Source organism: Condylura cristata, unplaced genomic scaffold (assembly GCF_000260355.1).
Source record: "Condylura cristata isolate star-nosed mole 26May11 unplaced genomic scaffold, ConCri1.0 scaffold00013, whole genome shotgun sequence".
Classification (NCBI taxonomy): Eukaryota; Metazoa; Chordata; class Mammalia; order Eulipotyphla; family Talpidae; genus Condylura; species Condylura cristata.
In genome coordinates this window covers 28,398,068-28,420,223 of record NW_004567114.1, presented here as the reverse complement: position 1 = coordinate 28,420,223, position 22,156 = coordinate 28,398,068, and the positions used below count along the sequence as shown (strand labels likewise).

General features: G+C 38.3%; 2 protein-coding genes across 2 annotated transcripts in view; both read left to right on the top strand.

Annotated features, from left to right (window-relative positions):
* Positions 1 to 4,679, top strand: part of MTHFD1 (methylenetetrahydrofolate dehydrogenase (NADP+ dependent) 1, methenyltetrahydrofolate cyclohydrolase, formyltetrahydrofolate synthetase) — a gene marked incomplete at its 5' end in the record, with an annotated part of 55,573 nt that extends 50,894 nt beyond the window's left edge. Inside the window, 2 exon segments of the mRNA XM_012724399.1 lie at positions 1,483 to 1,576; positions 3,318 to 4,679. Coding sequence (XP_012579853.1) covers positions 1,483 to 1,572 — 90 coding nt within the window.
* A 6,781-nt stretch (positions 4,680 to 11,460) lies between these two features.
* On the top strand, positions 11,461 to 15,579 carry AKAP5 (A kinase (PRKA) anchor protein 5). The gene has a single exon (XM_012724475.1). The coding sequence runs from the start codon at positions 11,690 to 11,692 to the stop codon at positions 12,992 to 12,994; it is 1,305 nt and encodes a 434-aa protein (XP_012579929.1). The 5' UTR covers positions 11,461 to 11,689; the 3' UTR covers positions 12,995 to 15,579.
* The last annotated feature ends 6,577 nt before the right edge of the window (positions 15,580 to 22,156 follow it).

Genomic DNA, 22,156 nt, shown 5'->3' with positions numbered 1-22,156 from the left:
ATTATTGCAGGAATACATGTTCTTTCTGGAGAATTTGTCAGCAGCTATCAACTGAAATAGCAGTAGGTGTGCTCTGTTTTTGACATGTGCAAGCTACGCGGTGAGAGGAAAGCTAAACTGGAAGTGGTCTGGCCAGTGAGTCTGCCTGTACTGGGAGAAGGGCAGCCTGCCCAGCTCCAGGTTTTCTCAACGAGAACAAAGTCTCGCATCAGAAGCCATTGTGGCCCGAGACATTTCCACATATGATCTGGATGACTTAGCAGTCACCATTCTTAACACCTTCTAATTCTGTTGGCGCCTGAACTGGGCTTAGAGGCTTTAAGTATTTTGTGTATTAATTTAAGGTGTGAAAGCTGCTTTCCAGAAACTTACATCTAAGTTCATTTTTTCATTTAAAAAAAAAAAATCTGATCATCGATATGACCAAGATTTTTGGAGAAATGTTTTCTTTGGGAAAGAGTAGAAGTGCCAAGAATCCTGCTAACCACTGTTTTGGGAACCACCGTTAGAGTTTTTTGCTGACATGCACACACACGCCTGCATCAGCAGGCAGACGTCTTTTTTCTTTATCATGTTATCTTTAGGCTTTCTACTCAGTTTGAGAACTAGTTCCTTCCTTTCCCTCACTTGCCCTCACACCTAGCAGTTGTTTATTTCTTAAAGAATTGGAGGATAGAAAACAATGTCAGGCTCCTTTAGTATATCCTAGAGAGCACTGATTGGCACTCAGATGTCAGAATTAGGTTTCTTAAAGTACAGATGGCTTGGGTGATAGTGACTCATTCTTTTCTATAACATTTTCATAGTTTAACTGTAAGAGTTCAACTTAAACTGCTTTCCTGACTGAATGTGATTTAGAACTTGTATGTATTCATACAGGACATTGTTACAGATAAAAATACACCAAGTTCAATAAGCCTTACAAATATGCATCTAAACAGATGTTTGTCAAAGCCCAGTTATAAGGAGAGAGAGAAGCATTACAAGTTCTGTTTAGAAGGCCAGTTGAACTGGCTAGAGTAGTGGCTGTGAAACCATCTAGTGTCTTGGTTCATTTACTAATGTCATGTTGCTGAAGTGAAAATGATGTGGGGATCTACTCATGATTCACTAAAACAAAATTAAAAGCAAAACAAACCTTGCACTTCCTTTTGGTTTTGTGGAGCGAGTGCTAAGGAGGTAAGGAAGGTGCCTCCTGGCACCTGCTATTTTGTAAGAGGAGGGTGGACGCACCTCCTGCTACTTCCTGTTTGTGCAGCTATCCGCTAGCAGGAGATGGTGCAGGCTGTCACATGGTTTGCTGAAAGATGAGGGTTTCCCTTTGAGGTCATAATAGAATCCGTGACTTGATCTCTAATGTGTAATAGGAAGAACTCCTTTATTTGCAACTATAAGATAATAATCTGCCCTTGTCTATCTGAGGGGAAGGTGGAAGAAAAGATCACTCTAAGTTTATTTTTAATATTATCTTACATCTCCTAGATGAGCACAATGCCTGGACTCCCTACCCGACCGTGTTTCTATGATATTGATTTAGACCCTACCACCGAACAGGTGAATGGACTGTTCTAAACTGGTGAGTTATTACTAGTAAGAATCTTACCCTTTTTTCTTATGAAGCATATTTATGAATTTCATAGCTATAGCTATGAAAATGCAATTTTTTTTAAGATTTATTTCATTTATTATGCATATAAGAGCTGGGGTGCAGGCTAGAGGTGGAGGGGACTGAAAGGATTCACCAGAGACAGAATGGAGAGCAAACAGGCAGATCTACTGAAATACACTGCTGAGGGGAACAGCAGGTGAGACAGGAGAGATCTGCTGTGCCATGTGGGTCTCTTCCCTGGCTGGGGATCTTAACTATTGCTGCAGTGGCTACAAATAGCTATATAAGTGCTAAAGCTTAATCCCTTGTACCACCAGGGAGATCCCTATCATTGCACATTTTAATACTTTCAAATTTTTTTCCAGATAACATGGAGATGTTAAGGGGAGTAATGAGAGTTGGCAGTAACCAATAAGTACTTATATTTCAACATGTTCTTAGAAAAAGAACATAACTTGGCACAGGTTGGCAATGTAAGGAGAACATTGCCAGCTAACAAACTGTGATAGGCCGCAGAGGAGGTAGGAGCAGATGAATGTCTTGTCTACTCTGAGTAGACAATTAGAGGGCAAGAGTTGAGTAAATGCCTCAGAAAGTAGAAAAGAGAACAGCCAGTTCCTGGGATCCTAGGTGGAAGGCCCCCAGGTACTCAGCACAGTGAATGAGCCACACTGAAACATATCCAGTTGAAATTTCAAAAACAAGAGAGGTGAAAATCCTAAAATTCTTCTCTAAAAAGGAAAAAATGACCTGTTTATGAGAAGAATAATTTGGCTGCACACTCATTTTATCAGCAATGAGGCTTTTAGACAATGAAGGCATAACTTCCGACTTCACAGAAGATGTCTTTCCACCTGCATTCACATGACGCCAAATGTAACCAGATATTTTCAGATGTACAGGTTTGTCACCCCCTGCTCTCCCTAGAGAGGCACTGAGAAGTGTGCTCCAACAACATGAGGAATAATGGTTTTCAGAAAGGCAACCCCTGGTCTGAGAGTTACAAAGGGACATCCTGACAACTGCAGGAGACCTAGATTTGCAAATTCAGTTGGAACTGGAGGAACAAGGGCTTGAGAAAGACTAGAAAGAATTAGGAAAGATGGGGTGTCAAAAGGTGATAATGCAAAATGGAAGCTCTTGTATTAAGAAAATAAAGGTCCAGGGCCCTCCCTGGTGGCACAACAGGTTAAAGCACTGCACTACGAAGCTAAAGCCAGGAAAGTAACTCACATGGTGCAGCAGACCTCTCCTGACCTGCCCGCTGCTCCCCTCAGCAGTGCACTTCATCAGTCGGCCTGTTCTGTCTCTGGTGAGTCCTCGCACCCACCTACAACTCTGGCCTGTACCCCAATTCTGTATGCATAAATAAGTAAATCTTAAAAAAAAAATAAAGTCCAGGTGGAAGCATGTGTGTGGGCAGTAAGAGAGAGACCGTGTGCTGGTGCTGGGGCCTCTTTCCCCCACGGGAAGTTCTGCCCTGAACTCGTGCTTGATCTGGCCTTGAACAGTGTTCACGTAACCACAGTGTAAAGACTGCACTTTCAAGTCTGTAGACAGACTAGAAGAGCTGGCTCGGAGACAGAGGTAAATGTTAGCAGCTCTGGCAGTGGCAGAGGGAAAAGGTACAGTGTGGAAGGGAAGTGGAGACGTTTTGGTGCTTACCACAAACACTTAGTTCTTGTTTCTTGTTTCTTTTCCTCTCCAGATTCTCCATCTTCAAGAAACTGCTTTGACAATTTGACCAGTGCCCATGCAGGCCTACTGTCAGTTAGGAAGTGTGGAGGGGTCAAGAGAAACCAGCCCTTGCCAGGAAGATTGTGGGAGTTACCCCAGAAACCTTCCTACAGTCTTAATTTCCATCATCGTGAACAAATTAACATAAATGATGCACATTTCTATTTACTGAAGTTCCACAGAATAAAAGGAAATAATTTTGCTATCAGTGTTTAAGTATAAACTAGCATAGTGACCTGGACTGGAATATCTCTGTCACACTCTGGGAGCCCATTTGCCAGGTAGACCCCTGGGGCTGAAGAAGCAAGTTGCAGTATGTACTTTATGACACTGCTGTGTTTAAAGGGGGTTGTGGGGGGCATGGCTGCTTATTTCTGAAAGAACATACAATCAGGAGACCTATGTGCCTTTTTATCATATACCTTTCTGTTGTTTTTTTTTTTTTTTTCTTAATCTGAAAAAGTATTGCTTCCATAGGTTATTGTTGTGAACGTCTTGGAATTCCCATTTCTGTCCCAGCTTGAGTGCTATCCCAGGAAGGGGGGTTGTGGAGCTCTGAACTGAAATACCGACTCTGCTCATTCAGCAGATATTTCTTGCACTTCTGCTGTGTGTCCAGTCTCTGTAACCTTCCCTATAGGATGTTATTTCTCTTCTCAGTTTTTTAGCTTCCATGTCTGTTCTTCCTCTCTGTTTTCCTCCTGTCTTCCTACATCGACCACTTCCTGGAGATGTATCCCACTGCCAGCTAAGCATGCTGGCACTGGTAGCCAGGTGTCTTTGGAATTACTGTTTCGAAATCCTGAGGATCACATCACTGTGGTAGTCAGTGTTACCTTTCAGTGGAGTCATGGCAGTACTTTGGACACATGATGGAAGGGTCCTGAGTGCAGAGCCCCAGCCCCACTGGCTGTGGGTATTTGGTACTTCAGACATTCAGTGGTGTCAGTTTCTGCTTAGAGCACCATCTGGGCCCTGTCTTTAGGGTTTGTTTCTGATTTTTTTTTTTAAGTGTCCTGTAAAATCCCAACTAGAATGTGACTTGCTGGGAAGTCAATTTATAAATGAGGGAAGAAGCTGTCTATTGTCAGACATGGTGACTTAAGGTCATCTTAAAGGATTTAGGTTTCCTTATACCTCCAAAAGCCATGTGAACCTAAATCTATATTATTATAGAACTAGTAAACACTAGTTGGGAGATTTATAAGCTACTGGTTATAAACAAAGTCCTAATATGATAAATGATCCTGTTTATACCAGGTATTGCTTGGAATGAATGGATTATCACTAACTTAAGAATTTTTGTTGAAATAAAACATGCCTTAAGTAAACATTCAAATAGTATAACTTGCTTTTTGCACTTTACAGCTTAGAGCTCTTACAGTTTAAGGTCCATCTTGCTTCTTGCTGGCAGTGTCATTTAAACAGTACCCTGTTGATGCACACTTTCCATGGTTTCAGTTTTTGCTGTCACAAATGTTGTAGCATTTATATTCCCATATATGTATCTTTGCACATTATATGTTAAGTATAGGATAAATTCCTAGCAAACGGAGCTGGCCTTTAGTAATTTATCAAGCTAGGTTGTAGAACATATCTGTAAATTAGGTTTGTAGCTCTCATTACAGAGTCTTCAAAATTGTACCGCTACTGCCTGCTGATGAGCTTGTGTGGTCATCTGACTCCAAAGCCTCTTTACTATCATACTGTTGTTCAGAGCCCTTCCTGGAAGGCGGGTCCTACCAGCTCTTACAGAACTGGATGTTCCGTTTGTAACAGGTGGAAAGTTGTGTCTATTTCACATCCCATTAAAAGGAAGGCATGGGCCCTCCCTGATGGCACAACGGCTTAGGATGCAGCACTGCAAGCTAGCCACAGCCTTCAGTGCCAGTTCGATCCCCACCCCTGAGGTGACCTACATGATGCAGCAGACCTCTCCTGTCTCACCCACTGCTCCCCTCAGCAGGGTACTTTGTCAATCCACCTGTTCTGCTCCCCACTCTGTCTCTGGTGAATCCTCTCTCACTGCCCCTCCACCTCTGTTCTACACCCCAGTCCTGTATGCATAAATAAATAAATCTTTAAAAAAAAAAAAAGGGAAGAAATGATACAAGGTGGAAGAATCAGAGGGAAAAGAAAGAGGTTAGAAAGGCTGCTGAGATACCATTTATTTTATGAAAGTGATCCTTCAATATATGACAAAGAAGCAGGCATGATAAAAAAGAGACAGCATAATAAATAACCACAGGCTAGTTAATACTTGAATTCAAGACCTATAGAAGCATTAGCGCTTGGAGTACATATCGGTATGTATTGCCTTCCCTGGTCTAGGCGTCCTTCCTAGACCTGTAGCTTCCCTGTGCCCAATATTACTCTTCTCTAGGCTACGAGTGCCTTCCCTGCCCATGTTCATCAAATTTCTGATAGACAGATTGTACCTTTTCTGATTGCACTTCAGAGGCTATGGCAGTGCATTGAAGATGTATATGAATTTAATTCAAAAGAGATGGTGTTTGTATGCTGTCAAATACAACCTAATGGTGCCAGGATCAGGTTCAACCATTTGATAACTGGAAACGCTGGTTCATGCAATGATATATAAGGGAAGGGGAACAAGAGGCTTATTCTGAGGTCTCTAAAATGTAAGAATTAGTATTAAGAAATTATAAAACCATTTGTGGTAACTACAGGCTCAGGCAGATAGGGACCAGGAGGGAAGAAATGGTATGATCAGTAGAGATCAGATAAATATGAGTTCGGTTATATGCAAGCTATTTTATTGGCACACAGTATCGGGTGATATTAACAAGATAAGCTGTGGGTAGAATAATTTCTCATGAGATTGAAGAGATATATTTATAGACTGTTTCTCATTATATAATGAAAAGCTACTAACGGTAGCAGACAATGATATGGGTAATAGCTAAAACAGTCTAATTCACTTAAGTGAGTTCAGGAATGACAGATTTCTTTTATGCATGAGGAACTGGAAACATTTTTTAAATGTGGCATTGGGTTCTAGTCACATCCTAAAGAAAAACCATAGTGCAGTATTTTATTTATAGAACTGTACTCAGGGAAAGGTGAAGAGTAGGGATGAGTTTTTGAAATATACCTTAAATCTGCCTTTCAATACAAAATCACTTTTACCTTAAACTTAACCTTCAGGTGAGTTTTTCTTTTTTTTAATTTTAGAAAATCAAGTAGAATAAGATCTATAAGATCTAATTAAGGTGGCCTTTATTTTTTTTTAATGTGTTCCTTTCCAACTGCATCCTAGTAGGAGCTCTTCTATCTTGTCTTTATCTAGATAAGTTATTTAATTTTTGCATGGATTTGCTGCAAACTCCCAGATTTGCTAGACTTGAGAAACCATGGATGTCAATACTAATATAGCAGCATCTGGGTTGAGTGACATGGATTTCTTTTGACTTCTTTGAAATTCAGAAAGTCAGTAAGCAAGGTTAGCAACTTGTGTGGGGACATAAAGGATCTTTGCAAAGGCTGGTGTTGACTAAATGAACAAAACAAGAATTCTTCATTTCAACTAAAATAGATACTTGTGGGTTTTCCTGTTTTACATGCCCTGCATAACTATCTGTAAATATTAGGTCTCACAATTTAGGTTCAGCTTTGTTATATTCTAACAGTTCTTTCCTTAGTAAATTTGGTGGAAGCTACCGAATCATACAAAGGTGAAACATTCCTGGAAAACCATCTAAAAATGGACATTAGGTTTACTCTTCAAAAGATAATGATCCTGGGCCCTCCCTGGTGGCACAAGGGTTTAAAAACAGCATTGTGAGGCAATAGCAGCCAGCTAGGGAGGTGACCCACATGGGGAGGCAGAACTCTGTTGGCAAAGATAATGATCCTGTGGTAGAAAGGAGATAAGTAAAACTGCTTTCTAGTAGTCGTTCCTTTCTTTCACCTTAATAGGATCTTTTTTTGGATGATGTGTCTGGGAGCAGCTAGAGAGGAGATAGAAATTGTGTATCTTGCAGGATCTCATAGTTGGATCTCCTAGGAAAGCCCTTATAGGAGATACTAAACCCAAAACAAGTCACCCTAAAATCTCAACTGCTAATACTTTAATTGGGTATACAGATATGCACAAGTAAATGCTTGTGGTGCTTTTCTGTGTGGCTATCAGCATGTTTAGATAAACATTTGGGAAATTGTGAAAATACACAATCTAGCCAATCAAGCAGGAAGGTAGATGATGCTGCAACTTGGGAGGCTTGGTTTTGAAGGCTCTTTAACTGAGAGGGAGCAGGTTAAGAAGGCATTCAGGAATAGCCTGAAGGGAAACGTGATAGTCTATCTCAATTTGGGGGACTGTATCATATATTAAAGGTGGGTGAGGTTTTGGTTCCTGTGACCTGACCTCATCCACAAGGATGTGATTGCTTCTGCAGACTAGAGCTCTAAGGGCCACTTCACATCAGCTTTACCTGTCCGCTAGGCTAGGGAGACATGGTTCAGTGTCTCTGGTCCCTGAGTCTATTTGTTAATGGACCATTAGGACCTCATTACACAGAAACCCACTCCTGAGCAAGTTTTGCCTTTTGCTGTTTCAATTTATATATGTAATTGTCTCTCAAGCAAGTGCAATATCTATTTTTTTAATCCTACTTTAAAATTGTGGTATCTGCAATGTCTTTAAATATTTGGGGTAAGATGGGGTGGGTGTAAAATAGGAATGCCCTTAATTTAAAATTGGATTTTGCTACTTCGCGTCCTGAAAATGCAGAGCTCACTGCCCTGGCCTCCTCCCCACCTTCCGGCTCTCTTTCGGTTGTCCCCCGCCTTTGCCCGGATGCGGTAGCTCCGCGGGGACTTGCTCCTGGGGTTCAGTGGGCGCCGTATGCTCGGCTCCCACGCGGCGGGCAGACTGCTGCAGGTGGCCCTCCCGGGGCCCACCCCGCCCGCCAGCCACCCCACTTCCACCCCGCCCTAGCCCCGCCCAGCGCCAGCCCGCAGCGTGCGCATTGGTGCTGTGGGCTGTCAGTCCCCGCACTCTTGGGGAGGGGGCGCAGAAGGGCTGCGGTGGGTGCCTCTGCAGAGGGCGGCTTGCCTTGTGGCTTCCAGACTGCCTGTGAGCCCGGCCCACGATCGCTCCCCTTGACCTCTGCAGCAGGGTCGGCCATGGACCCCAGCTCCCTCGGTAAGTGCAGGATGGCAGTGCTTGCTTGGAAAGAGGTTACCGGCCCGTGTCCGGTCCGCTGTCTAGGTGGCAGAGTGGGCTGGAGTTGACAGCAGGATTCCAGGCCACACAAGAGATAGCCTGGAGTAAGAACCCGGAAGGTCGTTTGTCCGTAGGAATCACCTGCCAGCGCGACCCTCTTCAGCTCTGCCCACCTACCCTCTTCTCGTTACAGCTCATCCTAGAAGCCTGGGTTGTCGGTGGCTTTTTTCCCCTCTTGACCATTTGTGTGTGTGTATGTGGGGGGGGGGGTAATTTTGTATTCCTGGCCGTTATGATTTTGCAGCTAGCTTGAAGCTGGGTTATCTATTCACGCCCCCGTGAGTACTTTATCCTTGCTCTAGCTCCTGCAATAAAGCGCAATAAGCCAGAATGAAAGACCCCTTCCGGAAGGGGTCTCCGTGGTCCGCATCTGGTGCAAGGAGAGGTTGCTTTCTTCTCTAGAAGTGGCTGCTCTTTGCTTTGGTGCTTCTCTACTCAAGGGAATGTGGGAAGAGAGATATTTAGGGGCTTTAGACCTGAGATTCTATCAGTAAACGACAGCAGGGACTCTAACATTCCTGAGAAGATAAAACTCCCCGTGCTCATAAAGAATGAATCATTTATTTGCAGTCTAAGGTTCTGCAAAGTTTTGAATGTCTCCTGACTACATTTTTCCTATTTCAGTCAGGTTTTTTGTTGGGTATTTGTCTTATCTCTACAGTGAGATACATATTAGAATAAGCTGCTCATGCATTTGCTTTTGGGCAATCCAGTACATTCCTACAACACTATCTAACTTAAGTATTTCCAAGTCCGTGGTTAATAGAAACGTCAAGTACTGAGAACTCTCACAAGTGGTAAGAAGACAGCAGAAGCTGCATTCAGCAGTGGTTCCGGTGCTTACAGACACATTATATGAGGGAGGGACATTGTAAGATGTTCCATTTTAACTCCATCATTGTTCTCCAATGACTTTGTTTTTTTTTGTCACACTCCTGGAGTTTACAACACGCAGTCTAGGGGAGTATATACTTACACCAGGAACTTATTTTTCAGAGTTTAGTTCTTAGTCTATAGAAGGGTTACCAAAATAAACCTTCAACAGTAGATGTACATAAAAACAGGACAAGGAAAGGGAGCTTTGATATATTTGAAGCCATCCATCAACTAAAATTCTTAGGGTTTTTGCTTGAGGATCACTTCACATTTCTGTTCATTGACACCATCGTTCTATTCTGTGGATTAATTTTAAAATATGCCTTTATACGTATGTCATATATGAAAAATTAGTTAGCCAATTGTATAGCTTGTCAATTTATATTTGACCTTCAAATTAGAACCAGAATCAAAATAAAATAAAACATGAAGAATTTCTAGGTTTGATTCTAAGATAGCAAGAACTCAGTCTAGTCTGGCTCAATTAATGGGCAGCATGATGTATGATTAATGATGATCATTAAAAAGATTAAATTTTTTGACATCTCCAAACCATTTTTCTGATGAAACTTTGAAAGCTGGGTTTCAGAATACATGCTTTAGATATATGCAGTCTTGGGCAGAATCTGAATTCTGTTATTTATGAGCTCTGTAAACTCTGGCAAATTGCTTAACCTCTGTAAACCTGAGTTTCTTTATCCATAGATAACACACCGCCTACTCACTTTGTAATGTATGGGGAGTATTAGAGATGAATGAAAAAGTGCTTAGCAGTTTTTTCCCAATACATAGGAGTTGCTCATTAAATGTCAGCTCTTATCATTCACTCTTACTGACCTTCAACTATGTGCTTATTATGGTGGAAAAATTTGAACAGCATATACTTAGAAAAATGTTAAAATTTTATGACTAAATTTAAGAGTGGAAAATGACAGTCATGTTAAATTTCCCAAGAGTATATATGAAAAGTAGCACCTCCTAGACAGAACATACATTTTTAGAATAGGAGCCTTCTGGTATAATGGGAAGGACACTGGAGAGTCAAAGCCTGGAGTTCTAACTCTGGCTGTGACCTTCTTTAGCAGTTTGACTTTTCCACAGGCCAACTGCCCCCTCTGAAGCACAGCTTCCTCACCTCACTGGACTTGTATCTCAAGTAATAGCTGAGATCCTTTGGGGCTTGAGCATTCTTTATTTTATGTAGCAAAATTACACTAGCTTGTTCATCACCTTGCCTTCATTATTATTTGTTATTGCTTATTTGTTAAGTTGCAATTCAGAGTCACAAGCAACTCACATTGACAGCAAAATTAAAGAACTGATAAAATACCAGATTTCAGAGTAATCTAGAATGAAGTTTTAACAAAGGGGGTAGAGCAAAAATAAACTAAAACTGACATTTTGGTTATGGCAAAAGTAAACCCCAATTTTTTTTTGGAATTTTGTATATATTTTAATTTTATTTTATCTTTTAAAATTAAGATAACATTGGATTACAACACTGCATAAATTTCAGGAGTACACCTTCATACTGTCAAGTATATAGGCAACACCAAAATACCACCAAATATCTAGTTACCATCTAATTGACCCCCTCTCTCCTTAGTCCTCCTACCCTATCACCCCTTTCCCATTCTGGTAACCTCCATTCTGTTGTCAGCATCTAGGGGTTTGTTTTTGTTTGGGTTAATTTGCTCATTTGCTTTGTGTCTTTATAGTCAATATATGAGTAAAATCATATGGTACTTAACTTTTCTACGTCCGACTTATTTTACTCAGCAAATCCTCTGAAGCTCCATCCATGTTGTTGCAAACGCAGAATTTCATCGTTTTTTATAGTTAAGTATAAACCTCAAATTTCCACCAAACTATTATATGGGAAATATGCCGGGTAGAATCCTACATAACTGAATTGTCTATAGAAAACAACAAGCTGATGGTGAAATAAAGTACCACTCTTTTCTCTCATCAGGTTGATCTTTAAATAAAACAAAAAAATCTATTCAGCAAAGGGCTTTTGTGAAGAAATTAAAGAAAGAAATTACAAGTACTAGAGAAACTAAACATTTGTGTCACTGGAGAAACCACCTAAAACAACTGTATGGAATAAGACAAAAGGCATGGATACATCTGGAAGAAATTTTACTTAGTATAATATTTTTGTCCACCATTTTCTCATAAAAGGCTGCCGAAGAAGAGAGAATATAGTTTTATAGAGAATGAAAGAGAGTACGGTAAAAATGGAGACCACAGCTTCTGAAATTCAAGTAGAAAGTAAAGATGAGAAGAAAGTAACAGAAGTTAGTCCTCAGGATAAAAAGCAAGAGAAAAAAGCATCAATGCTTTGCTTCAAGAGAAGGAAGAAAGCAGCCAAAGCAGTGAAGCCCAAAGCGGACTCTAAAGCTGCTGATGCAGCAAGGAAACATACCCCAGAAGCTGGAGCCTCTGATCAGCTACAGCCCCCAGGGGGAGCCTGGGCCTCAATCAAACGTCTTGTAACTCGCAAGAAAAGGTCCGATTCAAAGCAGCAACAGTCGTTAGAGGCTAACGTACAACCTGAAATCAATGCTGAGGATACAGATCTTTCTAAGAAAAAGGCAAAATCCAGACTTAAGATTCCCTGCATAAAATTTTCAAAAGGGGAGAAAAGAAGTGACCATTCCAAAATTATAGAAGACTCAGACTACAGCATCAAAGTCCAGGGAGAGGCTGAGAGTTTGGATACAAAACCTCCAACCCAATTAGCTGACCAGGCAACAAATACCAACTTAACCCAGCCTGTAAATGAAGTTTCTGTCTCCCAGAAAGTTGATGATGAGGTCTGTGAATCAAATGTGAGCAACAGCGTAACTGGAGAGAATGTGATTTCAGTAGAACTTGGAATAGACACAGTTCCTTCAGCTATTCAGACAGAAACTGTAGTCCTTGAAGAAGAGATTAAAACAATTGAGGAAACACAAAGTGTTCAACCCCAGCAAGCAAGCCCACCTGAAATCTCAGAAGCAGAACATCAGCCTCCAGTGGCTTCTGATGTTCTTCCCTCTCCTGAAGTCCCAGATCAACCAATTGAGAAAGAAGAAAGAAGCAGTCTCCCAGAAAGTGGACTGAATTGTGAAGACCATGAAAGTAGAGAGATAGTAGGTGAAGAAAGTAAGCCAAAAGATACTGAATTGAGCCAGGAGACAGATTTTAAGGAAAATGAAATCAATGCAGAAAAACCCAATCTAGAAGAAAGCAAAAGAATGGAACCAATTGCTATTATTATTACAGACACTGAAATAAGTGAATTTGATGTTAAGAAATCTAAAAATGTCCCTAAGCAGTTCTTAATTTCAATTGAAAATGAGCAAGTAGGGGTTTTTGCTAATGATAGTGGTTTTGAAGGTAGAACTTCAGAACAATATGAAACACTCTTAATTGAAACAGCTTCTTCTCTTGTCAAAAATGCTATCCAGTTGTCTATAGAACAGCTGGTTAATGAAATGGTCTCTGATGACAATAAAATAAACAATCTTCTACAGTGACTTAATTTCTAGATCATGGGAGAAAAAATAAGCTTAATGATAAATTATTTTACATATTTGTGGCATTTCTTATTCAGTGACAAGTGAGAGATTTATCAGTTGAATTTAAAGGTACTATTCTAGCTTAGAAGTGCCGAAGAATACCAAGATCATAAAGCCTCCTTACCACTGAAATGTAGTTACTTCTGGGCTGAAGGAAAGCAGCATGGATTGCAATACAAAGTGACATTCAGAGAGTTGCCAAAATGGCATGTGAAGATTGCAGAATGAAGATGTATTTATTGAGCACTTACAATATGCCATAATGTCCTCTGATGTCACAAAGCCTGGCTTCCTTTTGATGGTTCAACGTATGTAATTGTTAATGTTGTATTCAGTGTTTAAAACTTTTTTTTTTTTACGGTATACTTTTCCATTGTTTAAAATAGTGAATAAGGTGAGCTATTTTTGTGAATGTGTGGTTTAGTTTTTACATCCCAAGGCAGCAGTCTTACCTCAAAAAAGATGTTATTTGCCCAATTTCAGCAGAGTATACATATCTGAGCTACACATGAATGTTTTTTTCCCCTTGTCCTGCTCAAGTTCCTTCCTAAGCCATTCACGAAATTCCCTCAAACAAGCACATAATTACCAAGTGCAAAGATGTGAAAAAGGGAGTGTATTTTCTCTTTTATGTTTCTTCTGCCCTAAACAGACCACTATAAACCCATTTCTGCATGATCATCTGCTGAAAACAAAAAGCAAAGAGCAACAGCAAAAACAGAAAGAGTGGAATATTATTTCTCATCCAAGAGAAGGTAAACTTCCCAAGTAATAAGCTATCACAGATAACACAGGACTCATCTTACATTTATCATAGGGTTACTTCATCAGCTCTTCATTGAGCAGAGAAGTGATTAAAAGCCAGTTTAGCAGTAAAAGTTCCAGAGAATTATAATTTAGTAAAAATACTCATTATCGACCAATAATAAGCCATGTACATGATTGAATAGGAAAATGAAAAGATATTGCTAAAGTCCATTATATTTCAAGTCAATATTCTTTCACTGTGCCTATGTACTGGAAAACACCATTTAAAAAAATGGGTATTGAAAATTAACTTTTACACCAGTATTTTCAATTCAGTCATTCCCTTACAAAAAAGAATATAACAAGGGCTTATTTTCACTTATTTAGCTATTTAAATTAATGCTCTCATCAGTGGTTGACATTGTTTTCAAATGTGAAATCTTCTGTGAAGGGGTTGTAACATTTATAACACTTCCTTACCATTCAGGTTAGGGCTCATATTGTATAGTGCCCATTGTCTAAATTGAGTGGCAGTGTTACTCTGAAAGTGGATAAAGAATGAAGAGCTTACACTCGAGTTGCTCGTTATTTGCTTAAGAGTATTTGGACATTCTTGGAGAAAATAATGTACTTCATATGATTTAAATGGTCTGGTGAGTTCTTGCATTTTTAATGGACTAACAGAAAGTATATGCTTAATTTGCCTTATAGAATGTTCTTTCTTTAAAGAAATCTTGAAACCTCTGACAGAACTTAATCTGAACTGAGTAATGGATATTAACAGGATTCTTTAATGAAATGCAGAAGTATTTCCCACATATTATCCTATATTTGTGCTTAACTTGGGGGAAGAGCATAAAATGTATTTAGCATGATGAAAAGTGGACCTTTCAAAACATAACCCAATAAATTAATTTCTTTTAATTACATAGTTTTTACAAATTTTTAAAAAAATACTGCTAAGCAATTCTCCTTAAAAACACTTTTTTAAATTCACTATATGTGGTGCTAACGGACTTGGGCAGCTACCAGCAAATATATTAAAAGGTGGACAATTTTTAAAACCTGATTAAGGTTGGTGCATTTTACAGTGTTTTGAAGAATAATTTCTTCACTTACTGCAAAGATGTCTCAAGCTAATATACTTGCATTGTAGGTTTTAGTAATCCCTCGTGAGTTAGCAATAATATATCACTTAACAGTTACTGAAAATATTTTGAAAGCTTTAGGCATATTTGGAAGTTTCAAAAACAGATATGTGATAAATTGTCTACAGTTGTTAGGAAAGTAACTTTTTATCTAACTAGACATAGATTTGTACCTTTTTCTTCACTGGTTTTAGATAATATTTTTGGTCAGAGTGTTTTATGGCTGATTGTTTTATGATAAAATGTGTTCTGTGATTACATCCATTCTTCAGTGGCTTCTCAATCTTTTTTATTAAAACTATCTGGTGAGTTAATAAGGAGTCCAAAGTAAAAAAGAAATTCAGAAATTAATTGATATCAATCCGATTGTATCTGCTACATGGCCAAATCCCACTAAAGTGAACTTCTGACCCAAACTGTTTGTTTTTACAGAAATAATGAGTCAGATGACTTAGAAGTCTCTCATAAATTGTATTATGATAGTATTTATTTTAAGCAATTTGACCTTATATGCAAGATATTAAGTGAATATAATAGATTCCTATTCAATTTTGACATCCATCTGACTATAAAAAGAGTCACTTAAAGGGCATTTTAACAACACTTTAATTTGCATTTAAATTTGCTGTGTTAAACGTACTGTTTTTAATGACCATTTATTAATTGAGATTCAGTTTCTTTTTGAACTCAGAATTATCCAAACCTAATTGGGTATACTTGTTTTTTTTTTTTTTTTAGTATATTATCTTCCCCTCTTTTCAGTCAAGTATTGTTCACTTTGCTTTACAATACAGTGAATATTAAAATCCTCCTCTTTGTAGCACTAGTCATGTAACATTTTCTCAAGGTACTTTATATGGTACTAAAAATAGTACCTGGTAACATTTAAGTAAAGGTAGCAGAAAACAAAAGAACTTTCAAACAGAAATTATGTTCCTTGCCACCTCCTCCACCTGGAAGAATAATAAGCATGTGGCACAAATGGAGTTCTTCAGAAAAGCTATCTGCATAATTTTCTTTTAAGGTATTCCACTTGACAGCACAAGTTTGTGATGATCTTAATTGGTCTACTACTTAGTGGAGTCAGAAAAACTGATTTAGTTCTGAGAGATTGTCATTTCACTGATACATGTGAATAGCCTTCCTGCAAAGGCTTTTACAGATACAGATCATGACAGCACCAGTAAATCTGGCTTCTGCTGCAAACCAGAGTTAATTTAAAAAAATTTCTTACTTCAAATTGCCTTATTTTTATAGTTAATAATTCATTTTTTAGGGATTTACAGCAGAATTTTAAAAATACTTTGGAATCCCATTGTTTGAAATGATCCTTTTAAATTGCAACTTTATTCAAATATGTAAAAATCCACTTTTTAATCTCATCTGATATGTAATGTATCAGGGGCTTTTCTTCCTGCCATTTCTGCATTTTAAAAAATCCTCAGATAAGCTTTAGTGTTCTTTAAGTTCGATTCCTATGATGTTTTATTGTGTAATATTAAGTTTTTAAAATAGAATTCAAAACTTCAGTACATTTTATGGTATAATTCTGAGAAGAATTTTTTGTAATGCTCCTGAGTTGAAAAAAATCTAACTGAAAGAAGCTACACAAAATTTAGATGTTCTGATTAAATTCAATTTGATTCTGTACAACAGAGTTAAGGGGACAGGCTTCCTGTCCTTTAAGAGCTCAACTGTGGGAGCAGCAGCAACAGAAAACTGGGACAGGTTTAAGGCAAAGAACCACAGGTAATGTGGCATCATGAGTGCCAGAGAGAGCATGAAAATAAAGAGAGTGATTGAATTTTGTCTAAAGAGAAGAGATGATCATCTAAATACAGGGTTGAAAGCAATCAGTTTATAAATAAACAGTATATTCTGATTTGTGAACAGGTGCAGAAAAAAGCTTGTATAATGTTACGTATTTACAGTAGTTCTTTGTAAAAATGTTAAGTGGATGGGCTATTATGAAAGTAAAAGTTCCATTTGATATTTCTCATTAAACTAGTAGTATATTACTGTGGATCAGATGCAAATATTAAAGAAATAATACTCTGTAGAAAGGATTTCAATTTGAATTAATATATGTACTATGAATACAGAATAAATGTTATATTGGCTCATGTTTATTTTACTTATTCAAATCTCTTAAGAGAAACATGGTATATTATGCCCATTTCCACTACCAGAAGTTCTCTTCTGCTGATTGGTGTTGGGCAGATTTCACAATGACATGCCTAAAAGACCGTGCCTCCAGCAAAAAGAAACAAAGCCTAGAACTTGAGAGCAGTTTAACTGAATTCATTCCATCTAAAGGGTAACTGACTTTGATGCCACCTGTGAGTTGGACAAGTGTACTTGTTTTCATCATATTTTACTATACTCAGCATTGTCTTTTCTACATATTAGCCTCTGAGTTGTTAATAATCTTTATGGTTTTCCAAGTAACTGCAATCTTGATGTGAACATGCTTATTCAGATGGTACCTGCTAAAGCTGGGCATTTCAAAAGCTGTTTACTAAGATTTAACTCCCCTAATGTTAGACAACTCTGTTTTTTCTTAAACACAGTCTAATGATAATTGGGTTCTATGAAAATGTGTACTTTTCCAAATCACAGGACCATTTTAACGTTGACAGTGCCTTAAAAGTCCTAAAACCGGGCCCTCCCTGGTGGCGCAATGGGTCAAAGCACAGCACTGTGACGCTAGAAGCAGCAGTTAGAGCCCACCCCAGGGGTGACCCACATGGCGCGGCAGACCTCTCCTGACCTGCCCGCTGCTCCCCTCAGCAGTGCACTTTGTCAATCTATCTATTCTGCACCCCACTCTGTCTCTGGTCCTGTACCTCTGGCCTGTACCCCGGTTCTGTATGCAAAATCTTAAAAAAAAAAAAAGTCCTAAAACCAAACCTTGTTGAAAAGCAAAATGTCTTAATGTATAATATAAACACTGCACATACTTTAAAATATATGATACTGTATGTATGGTAAATATTTTACATTTTTCAGTTAAATTTTTTTATTAAATCAATTTTTGTAATACAAGATATACAATTCTAGGCAATTCTAGTCCTTTATAATAGTTTTCATTTAAAAATTTTATCTTAAATGAATTTTTATGGAGAGAACATTTTTTGACAACAGTGTATGTTTCAGATATTATAAACACGTAATTCTCCATACTATATCAGCATCACCCACAACCTGACACCCTTTACCTGTCTCACCAATTGCCCAGCCCCCTGCCTCTCTGGTAACCACCTGTCTGCTTTCTGCATCTGACTTTGAGTTTGTTTCAAGTGACTGAAATCAGAGTACTTATCTTTTTTGATAATCCCTGAGAGCTACAATTAATGATGAAGTCTGAAGTACCCTGACTTCAGTCTGTGAGTCCTGATTTTTATTTCTCTTTCTTAATGCTTGAGATGACTAGGAGTTAAGTTCCTGAGCTTAGAAAAGAAAGTTACTTTTTTGCACAGCACACTTAAGTATTCACCAAAAAATCCTTAGCTAATTTGGACCTAGCACCATGAGCAATTAAGGAAAATGTTGAAGGGAAGATGGTGTGATGACCCCTTGTGTGGAAAATTCCAAAACTTAGTTGGCTCAGCAAATTTCAACTCATAACAATAACAATGGTAGCGGTGTCCCGGAAGTTTCTGCATATCAGTAAGTTATCTCCACAACTTGCTTTGTGGTTAAGTTCCAGTATGACTGTTTCAACCTTATCTTGATTTTTATGACAATGCAATTATTAGTCAGGGATTAAACCTTTCATACACTTTTCAGAGCTATACTTGTGACTCTAAATCCCAGGTCCTCCATTTCTGCACTCTTGGGAGATAGGGAACATAGCATGACACAAAAGCAGAAGCAATTATTAGTACACTTGTGCTTGAAACTTCCATTTGCAAATCCCACTTTAACATGTGTGTTTTCAGCTCACTGTAAAGTCAGATCAGAATGGCTACAAGTGGGTGTATGGACCACACTGACTTGGCACAATCAATGTAGTTACAGACATGCACACTCTAGTCAAATATTCTCATGCCTCAATTATGGTGCAGAGGTTCCATGTGCACTAGCAATTCGTGGCATAAAAACTTTAGTCACATTCCCAGTTCTCTTTAAACAGGCCATCCATACCCAGAGTATTGCCATCCTAACCAGAACTCGTTAGAACTGACAACCCTGGTAAGGCTGAGATGAACAGAATACCCAAACAATTGGTTAATTCATATGAAAAAAGTCCACCTTTCTGATCCTTTATCTAGATATGCCATAAATAACTTCTCCTGTTTGAATTACAAACAATAATTTTGCTGATTTTGCAGTGAATTTGCCTAGTGATCATTTTAGTTTGATGGGCTTCCTCTATTCTCTAAATGTCTGGCTGATGTGTTTTACTTCTAACTTTTGTAAGGGTTAATAAGGATAATTATTTTCATTAAGCACTTTTCTATATTTTATTTAGGTAGTATTAACCATTTTATTTCATTAATGTATAATTTACATACAGCAAAATCTTTTAGTGAAAAATTCTCCAAATTTTAACAAATGCATATAGCTGTGTCACCTAAAGAATATTTGTTTTTTATTTCATTGTTCTTTACACCGCCTATGTGTTTAGTTTACTATAATTTCCTAGCTGCATAAGGAGAGGCTGGACCCACCATGCTTGGAGGTGAAGTCTAGAAGCCTGCAGCAATGAATGATGCCCCCTAGTGTTCATTGTGCATGTGTATAACCCTGGATTTTGACATCAGTTTAAAAGATCTGCACAATTAGTTAACTGTGAAATAGGTGTTTCAACCAACCAAACAGGAGACTTTGCTTTATATTACTTCCATAACCCCACTTTAAAATACTGTGGTAGGAAGAGAAGACAGGACCCACTGAACTCACAGCACCAAAAATTGTACATATGTGAAAGGACAATACTGGGAAGAAGAAATGGGCCTGTTAAAAAAAACTAGTGTCATTGTACTGGAATCTTTGGTCTGCATTTTAAAATGTTTGGTCTGTATTTTAAAACTCTTCCCCTTCCTTTTGCAAATGTATAGGCTTTATTTTATAAAGAACCACCATAGGTTCTTTGGATTTTCCTCCCTGTAAGGCAGTTACTACAAATGCCAATGACCAAAACAAAAATAAGCTTTTAAAATTAGATATTTAATGTATGTGGGTTGGGCCAGTACAATGACTTCCGCTACAGAAAAATATGGCAGAGCTTAATCTGTAAGATCCCATTCCTCAAAGGCCTGTTTAGTTCACACAAATGGTCCTTTCTGAAACTCAGTTATAACACAGAGCAAATAATTAACAACTACAGCTGCAGCTGCTCAGGGCCTCATTCTCACTCAGGGCTTTCTTCCTGCACAAGTTTCTCCGAGTTGCCCAGAGTTGCCCACAGAGGAAGTAACACAGGTACAGGTTGGACTGTGCAGAGGGAATCCTTCCAAGAGCATTAACTGGTCTTCCTCAGACTTCAACAGGAAATGTCACCAAAGGTTTCTAGTTTAAGGGATGATGGTATCTCCAACATCTTGATACAATGTTTTAATGAAAAATTTCAACATTGTATCAATAATAGAAGAGTTATTGGAGAGGAAGTAGGTTCATTTTCCAAGGTGGTTAATGATATGATCTGTAAAATTACTTTAAGGGAAACATTTAATAATTAGGTACAGAGTTCTAATCTAATATTAATAAAAATGTTGTGATGGGGGGAGGATAGGAGACAGACTGTATTGGCTCTGTAATGAAAGGCAAGAAGAGGTGATGGCAAAAGAACTCTTCTATAAAGGATGAAAGCTCAACTTGGAATGGAACTTGGTAGTGAAGGAAGGAAGGAAATGAAGAATATCAGCTAAGAAAGTCAGTTGTTGAGTCATAGTTGAAAAAAATTTCAGAAAATAATGTATGGTCAACCTAACAGAAGAAAAGAAACAAGAGGCAAGGAACAAAGGAGTATTTACTCAAATACTCCTGTACTTACCTTTTGACCAGGCAGAATACCAAAAACTGAATTTGCTACCTTATTAGAAGAACAAAAGTGATTGGAACTAAAATCATACTGTTGTAACAATCACAATAAATGTGATAATTAAAAAATTGCTACTATATCTATATGTAAATTGAAGCATCTTCAGCAAAAAGGGATATAAAAATACTACAGTACTTACTATGGAATTTTCAGAAAATTCTTGTTACAACTCTATAAAGCAAGACCCAGGTAAAGCTAAGCACTAAGTAGTGAGTTAGTGACGCCAGAGATGAGCATATCGTACACTTTTATGGGGTTCGCTGGTGCCACCTTCTGGCCAGATTGAACATTTGCACAAACTGCAATACATGATTATTTTAAACTTCACAGACCTTGTTGGAGACACAATTATTTGGTACAAACATGTGAATAGATTTTAAAATGTGTAGCTGCTTGGTACACATTTAATCTTAATAAATCTTTTAATAAATCAATCACATATTTTTAATCTTTTAATAAATCAACCACAGTATGTTTAAACTTTTAATCAATCAATCACATACTTTTATCATTTAAAAGATGGGGCAAAAGATAATACAGTTTAATTCTGAGCTAACACATCTCACATTCTTTAAGGCCAATTTCAATAAGTAAGACAAAAATCCCCAATTAAAGTTTGTGTTTTTTAGCATTTGCAACCATCACAAAACTTGTTTTTAGGCTTTTGTAACGGGGTTAGTCATCCTCAGTACTACTGACATTTTGGGCTTGTTAAATTGTTGTAGGGGCTTCTCTGTGTTGTGTGCTATTTAGCAACAATCCCTGGCTCTACCCTCTAGGTGCCAGCAGCAATCTATGCTCCCACCACTCCACCAACCACTACCCAGTGGTGATAACCAAAAATATTTTCATACTTATAAATGTCCCTGTGGTCACCCTGTGTGATAGTTAACTTTGTGTCAACTTGCTTAGGCTACAGGGTATCAAGATATTTTGTTCAAACATTCTGGGTATGTCTGTAAGGGTGTTTTGGATGAGATTAACACTTGAATTGCTAGACTGGGTAAAGCAGATTGCCCTACCCAACGTGGGTGAACCTTAGCTAATCAGTTGAAAGCCTGAAAAGACTAAATAAGGGGTCATGATCTGGGTCATGGGTCTCTTCTTACTTTTATGGGTCCTGAGCCTGTCGCTTTTGGATATGGACTGCAACATTGGCTGCTTAATACAGATCTTGGG